The sequence below is a fragment of the Parasteatoda tepidariorum genome, chromosome 9 (genome assembly GCF_043381705.1).
Source record: "Parasteatoda tepidariorum isolate YZ-2023 chromosome 9, CAS_Ptep_4.0, whole genome shotgun sequence".
Classification (NCBI taxonomy): Eukaryota; Metazoa; Arthropoda; class Arachnida; order Araneae; family Theridiidae; genus Parasteatoda; species Parasteatoda tepidariorum.
The window spans coordinates 70,012,240-70,019,909 of record NC_092212.1 but is presented as its reverse complement, the minus strand read 5'-3'; the positions used below and the strand labels follow the sequence as shown (position 1 = coordinate 70,019,909).

The 7,670-nt window shown below is 30.5% G+C and overlaps 1 protein-coding gene across 1 annotated transcript in view; it reads left to right on the top strand.

Moving 5' to 3' along the window:
* Positions 1 to 7,243, top strand: part of LOC107455521 (uncharacterized) — a 9,663-nt gene extending 2,420 nt beyond the window's left edge. Inside the window, exons 2-6 of the mRNA XM_016073112.3 lie at positions 3,136 to 3,191; positions 3,295 to 3,405; positions 4,309 to 4,356; positions 5,587 to 5,643; positions 7,100 to 7,243. Of these exons, the coding sequence (XP_015928598.1) occupies positions 3,136 to 3,191; positions 3,295 to 3,405; positions 4,309 to 4,356; positions 5,587 to 5,643; positions 7,100 to 7,150 (323 nt within the window). The 3' untranslated portion in view covers positions 7,151 to 7,243. The remainder of the gene's footprint in view (positions 1 to 3,135; positions 3,192 to 3,294; positions 3,406 to 4,308; positions 4,357 to 5,586; positions 5,644 to 7,099) is intronic.
* Positions 7,244 to 7,670: the final 427 nt, after the last annotated feature.

Sequence of the window (7,670 nt, the reverse complement as noted above, 5' to 3'; positions counted from 1 at the left end):
TACAATACTATGTCTTTGATGATAAAATACTATGTCTTTGATGATAATATATTATGTCTTTGTGCTAGAACATTGTGTTCATTGGCGAGCGAGCGCAGCGAGCCATGGTTCACGGCGTGAACCACATAGGATTGCGTAGCAATTCTCGGAGGTTGGCGAGCGTTAGCGAGCAGGGGGAGGAGCCTCCTAGTATATATATAAATCTCTTGTCACAGCTTTAGTGTTAAAACTCCTCGGAAACGGCTTGACTGATTTTGATGAAATTTTATATGTATTTTCAATAGGTCTGAGAATAGGTTTATAACAAATTGTTTTTCAATTTTTGGACAGATTTAACGTATATTTTAATTATATCTTTATTTAATCGTATTCGGGTCCAAACTAGACATAGAAACATAATAAATCAAAAATAATATTCACGCACGTTGCAGCAAGTCATATTAAATTCTAATACTTATGCACGCCCTTAAGAGAAGAGCATCAAATATATTTGCAAGCATGTGAATAAAGGCAGTGATATGGCAGTATTTCGAGTTGAAAATACCAATGTTACTGCTCTTCCAGTGAATATCAACGGCGACATAATGCTGTACCAAATAGGCCGGTACATCAGCTCCAATGAAGCTGTTTGGCTTATCTTTGGTTTCCGAATTCATGAACGGGATCCAGCCGTTATTCATTTAGCCGTCCATCTTGAAAACGGTCGGAGCGTATATTTCAAGAACGAGATAGTGATTGACTGAGCTGTAAATCCACCAAAAACTACACTCACCAAATTTCTTGAATTGGGCAATCGTACGGATACTTTTGGTGCCTTTGCACGGACATTACTCTACTCACAAGCACCACCCTATTTCACATGGGTTCAAAAAAATGGACACCCCGCAAGCAAGGCACACTGGTTGATGCATGTCGCGGTTTATTCAAATCAGACACCCCGGGGAGAATATTTACAAGTCAACCCAAGGCAGACTGAGTACTTTTACTTTCGGCTGTTGCTGGTTAATGTCACCGGCTCATTGTCATCTCAAGATATACGTAAAGTTGATGGACATCAGCATCCAACGTATAAAGATGTATGCTTTGCATTCGGCTTGCTGGAAGACGACAACCAGTGGGAATGTATGCTTGCTGAAGCAGCATTGAACTGTACTGCAAAGCAAAATCGTCTACTATTTTCTATAGTATTAACTACATGCTTTCCGGCCAGTATAGAAACGTTATGGGATAATCACAAAGATTCGATAACTGATGATATACGGTATCAACATCACACGCGTTGCAACGATCTAACGATAGCATTCAGCGATGCTATGTACAATGAAGCACTGATTGTTATTGAGGATCTTTGCATTATTATTGATAACTCGATATTTACCACTCAGTCATTTCGGTATGCCTTCGCCAAATCGAAGTGCATCGGATTTATTAAACACTGACATGAATCATGAACTTCAATTCAATACGGTAGAAATGGCAGTGATTGTTACTCGCAATGCTCCACTAATGAATGAGGAACAAAAGAACATTTATGATCGCATTATGCTCGTAGTTTCGGCAGGACAAGGTGGATTTTTTTTCCTGATGCACCAGGTGGAACTGGCAAAACAATAATTATTTTGCTAATTCTCGGTGAAATACGATCAAATAATGGCATCGCGTTGGCCGTTGCATCATCTGGCATTGCGGCAACTTTATTGGATGGAGGCAGAGCAGCTCATTCAGTATTTAAGCTGCCACTAAATATTCAAGACAACCCAGATGCAGTGTGCAACATAAAATATATTTCGTCTATGGCCACAGTGTTGAAACACTGTAAAATTATCATCTGGGATGAATGCACTACGGCACACAAACATTCGCTTTAGGTGTTGAACAGGACATAGAAAGATATAATAAAGCAATGGCAAGTTATTTGGCGGCACTCTGTTACTCCTTTCAGGTGATTTCAGACAAATACTTCCCGTCATTCCGCGTTTAATGTACGCTGATGAGTTAAAATTATTTGTCAAATACATATGTTTAACAATAATAATTATAATGTTTAATAAATTAATACTATATCAAATCCCTTTTGTTTCACGTCTAATAAGGAAACAGATTATAATTCACGTTTTGCAAGTCTAGGAAATAGGTGCCTAATTTTGAGCCCCTATTACATTCAATCCGTATACTTTTTGAAACGAATGAAGTTTTTAATAAGGTAATATCCTACAGCTTTAGTTTCTCTAACTGTAAGAAAACATAATCAAACAAAATCAAATTTATCTTAAAACATAATTTCTTATATTTATTATCAAATTAATCTTAAAACATAATTCATTTTATTAAAACATAATCGAATTTATTTCTCTTCTTTATATTGTCATACATAATCGGATATAATCGTTTTTCTAATTTTTTTGCTAATATCATCATACTTAAAACAGTCCTACTAAGAGGCTTATTATATTTATCGCTTTTAACTATGTATAGCTGTTTGTTTATGTTAAGTTTAAATTACATATCAATTTTGAGGAGTTACACAGTTTGCATCCTTTAAAAGAGTTAAATATTATTCTTGTCTCTATCTAATAATTCTAAATTATGGAAAATATTTTTATTCAAATTAAAGGGCATACTAAAAGGATCAAATTGCTTGACAATTCAGACTGTTTAACCATTTAATAATTTTTATACTATTGTGAAAAAAAAAATATACGGTAAAGATGAAATATGCTTTTAAACTTACATTACTTTGTTACTTGATAGTTTCCCCATGGAATAGCATTTCGTAATTATGACAAAAATATTTTCTTTAGTACTTTGGATTTAAGTATAAAAAAAGACGAAAATATATATGCCGTTGACTTAAACGATAAAAGGAATGATTTTAAGCTTACTATAAATAAACCAATTGCATGAAATTCTAATGTTTCTAAAACCATTTATTCGAATAATACTTTAATCAAATAAATAGAATTAAATGAATACGCTGTAATATTTATTTAACCAAAAAAAATAAACATAATTTTCCAAAATTTGCGTAAGCACAACGGTTATCCGACTAATGAAATTAAATTCCAAGCAGAATCAATGAACTAATTACGCATTGAAATTACAAAAGAATGAATATATATGTTTATTTATTTTCAGATCCAGAAGCTAAGAAAGCTTTAAATCAATGCAGCTTTTCAAAATTAACAGAAGAGGTTAATCATTTTCTCTTTTTTTTATATTTGTATTAACTTTTATGAAATTAAATTATCATTAGACGATATTTTATTTATGGTCATTGTATCAATTACCTTAAAGGAATCAAATGGCTTCGTAGACCACTTCAACAACTGCGACTTCATTAACATCACAATAGCAAGCATAGAAGACGGGCTAAAAAAATATTGTGAACTCGACAAGCTACTTCAGGTACGTAACTAAGAGCGGTTGACATCACTTTAAGAGACATTCAAGTAGACTTTCAATGAGTAGGTTATTATTCATATATTTTATGCTTTATCTATAAATACACGTATTGAATAAATAATAAAAATCAAAGCTATATTTTAGTTGAGATTCTTAGACGTTTAAGTTAGTTTTACAAAAACATTATGTTCTTAAAATATTAAACGAGGCTAATTTCGAATTTACATATTACAAACCAGATCAAATGTTACTTAATGATTTAGAAACACCTATTGCATTTAATAAATTTAATTAATAATTCCGTGCTTTTTTATTAGTAACTAACAGTACTGATTCTTCACACACATATCATAAGAACATCGTTTAAATATTTTTGGTATTAATAACCAAAGAAAATTCACTTTAATATTCAAATAAAAATAAAAAAGAAGCAGATATTATGGAAAAAATTTCTTGGCGGTATTTCAAAAATGGTTCAAATAATTTTGGTCGGTGGAAGCTGGATGCGGAATTCGTATCGACTGGGATTCGAACCCGGTTTGTCTCATTGGAATGCGAACACTCTATCCCCTGAGCCATCGCGGCTCTCAGCGACCAATTGTGAGATAAGATTGAAGAGATAAGATCACCAGCCTAAAATGAGATAAGATTAAAGTTCTGATTCGCCTTTAACGGGACTACATTGGCATTGTGGGCAACATTGCGCACCTGTTATTTTTACTTCACAAGCAAGTTGGTGGATAATAATCTGAAATTGAGCAGGTTTGCAACCACCACCAGAACTAGATCCCTTTTCTTTCATAATAGTAGCTGAGCTTTCATCATGGTGGCTCAATCATTCAGACGTCACGACTTCTTAGATAAATACAGCTAATTTTAGATTTTTCTTTTCATTTTTTATTTTAGGATAAAGTTTATGAAGAAGTAATGAAGTTTTCAGTTGATGGTTACACAGTAAGTTTATTTTCTTATTACTCTGTATTTTCTTCAAATTTTCCAATTTTTGAGCAAAGCGTCAATAATTGTTCGATTTCGTTGAACTAAAACAATTCTAAAATAATAAACCCGAGTATACGAGACCGTTTCGCACATTAGATCAATTTTGAATTCTTATTTTTATAAAAATGCAATAATCCACACATCATAAAAAGGCTTCTAGAAGGAATTAACATGCTTTTCTTTTAATGCAACTTTTTGAGTGCAAATTGTTTTACAGCAAAAGGCATCGATTAAAGGTACAACATAGTATTGTACTTTGGATCACCAACTATTGTACCTTAGATAACAATCCTTGAGTTCTTTTGTTTGCATTTGTTTGTTGTTTGAATTTGTATATTAATGTAATTAAAAGTTGTTTTTAATGCAGTTAGTATAAGTTAAAATATATAATTAAGTAATTAGCACGAATGAGAAGTGTGAAGGAACACTTCAGAATATAAAAAAATATTTTTCATTTTGTGATTAGCGTTAACCAGATGGAAATATATTTGTGTTAACTTAAGCTTTTTCACATACCATAGAACAGAGAAAAAAAGTCTAAGGTAAGCACAACAGACATTGGACCAATTTTTAGTCAAAGTCTAGCAATATTAAATATTTTTCTTTTAAAAAAAGTGGAATGTTATCTAAAAGATAATTACATTGTGGCACTTATTAATTTAGTTCTTTTTTTAAACGCAATTTTTATGAGATTCTATTTAAGATCAAACTGATTGCAAAATTACACATCGGTTAGAAACTAAAAAATAGTTCTCTAGTACACGTCTAAAAAACCTATAATAGTATAATATAACTACAATTACTTTTTGTTGATAATGAATGATTTGTTTTTCGTTTAATAACATACAAACTCTGTACTAATACTTTCATAGCTTTTGAAATAATAGGTTTAAATTTCAGTTGTAGTTTTAAGTAATTTTACAACTATAAAATATCTTTTTTTTTTTTAGAATTGATTGTGCTTATCTGAAAGTAAACAGATCTTTTCAACCAATAAAATGAAACAAAATTTAGATTAAAAATTAATATTTCATTACACAAACATTACAAAAATAAATTATATATTATATATTAACTAAATTATTAATTATGTATCAAAATAAATAAAAAAATAATTCTGCTTGCAACTTTATTTTAAAATTTGCAAGTTCAAACATTCAAAATATGCGCTGTTATATTTTTCAGCAAATGTGTGCTGAACCTACTCAGGCTCAAAGATGTGAAGTACACACAGAAATTATTGTAAGTAAAATATTTAAAATGTTATTTGTACGGGATTTTAAGTAACAGATTAATGTTTGTATTATATGATATCTGAAATATTAATACAAATAATTTATGAAAATTTTAAATTATTAAAGTTTCTTTTAAAGAAAAACTTCCTGGAAAAAAATTACAATCGATGCTAGAATAATGTAATACTTCTCTATGTATTTCGATAATTATGCTTACTTAATTTTAACTTTCAACTAATTTTATTCCATAAATTTAGAATCATAATTAATTTTAATTAACTTAGTTTTGGGATTTTAAAATGATTTTTGATAGTTGCGAAAATTTCAATTGTTAGCTCAGCACTTACAAATCAAAGAAATGCTGAAATTGAAAACAATTTAAAAAAATTTTAAAAGATATCATTGATTGAAAAGAGCCGACTTATTTCGGTTAAAATAATTAAACAAAACGCTTATAAAGTAACGATAAAACAGATTTATTGCTTTGACCATTGAAGATAAATCAGAATCCATTTTAGCTATTCAAGGAGAAATCTAAAGACATAGCGAGACAGTCAAATAACCGTAAAACAGGTGGTATTTAAACTGTAAACCGTGTAAAAATGATTTATTGAGTGTTTTTACCTAATACGGTTAGACAACCAGAATCTTATCCTTACTTAACTAGACCGACTTTCAATAATTTTATTCTCGCATTCGGAAGCTTGAAGCTCTATCTTCTGATAAGCATTACGGATTCATATTTTTATTTTCTGCTATCGGATGCCTAACACAACAGTGGACTCATAATAACCATAAAGCAATGAGTGTGTTGAATGAGCCACTTAGTTCTTTGCAACTTTATAAGTATTTTTCCACTAGGGCTAATCTGTCATTATCATGACTGGCTGAACAAGGGTTCGAATGACAAAGTTAACTTAAAAATATTTCCTAATTCTTTCAATGCCTGAAGAGTTTCTCATGCCTGACACTCCTCAATTGGTGAAACTAAATTATTGGAATGCGGAACTTTAATTCCGGCATAGAGCTGCATAACATAAAAAAGATTAGTATTTCCCATGTCTCACGATAGACTGCACCACCAGCTAAACCAGTAAAACCCCATTCCGTGGATCATTTAACAAAACACAACTCAACCACAGAAAAGACTTACATATTCTAGTTTCAATGTCATGTTGAATTTAATTTTTACAGTTTTGAAACTATGCTAGTTGTGAAGGTTTACAAAACCGTATATTTTGGTATTCATAGTTTTTTAACCATACTTGCTGTGAACGGTTTGAAGCCCTTAAAGTTTAAAAAAAAATGCTTATATCCGTAAACTCTATTGTTGATTAGATGGACACTGCTTTTTATTTTACTGTAATTTTAGAATGAAATTTCTTCGAGTGTAGTATACTTAATGCGCTAAGAAATTTACATTAATTGAAATGCCTCTAATGCTCTTGTTATATTATTTTTAGGGCTGTCAGAGGGAGCTTTTAGATACTATGCACTTGGAAAATAAATGTTAATTATCTGAATTCAAGTTCGTCAATAATTGATTTTTTTTTCTTTCAAGAAATGTTTTGCATGCTTCAAAATAAATTATATTCAAAATATTGTATGATTCTTATTTTTTACATTGTGAAAAAAATTTTATTTGCATGGTGTCAAGAGTACTGTTTTTCAAAATAATATTTCTTGATTCAGTGCAGTAATAAAAAAGAATAATTCTAAAGTTTTTCATCAAACTATACTTTGCAGCCTTATTTATGCATTCATGATAATGCGGCGAATTAAAATATTCTTATAAGTTGAAATGGGAGCCTCACTACGATAATGTAATGAATTTAATAATTGGAATGTATTAGTAAAACTAAGGTAGCTATAATCATAATTTGCTTGTATGAAATCTTTAATTAATTAACTGATAAAAATAGCATTTTTAAAAATGATAAATCCCCGTATTTAGAAATCTCTTAAACGAGTTACAAATTTGCAAAAAAGAAGCATAGAACAAAAGGTTTGGCTACTGGTATAGCGTGTATCTAT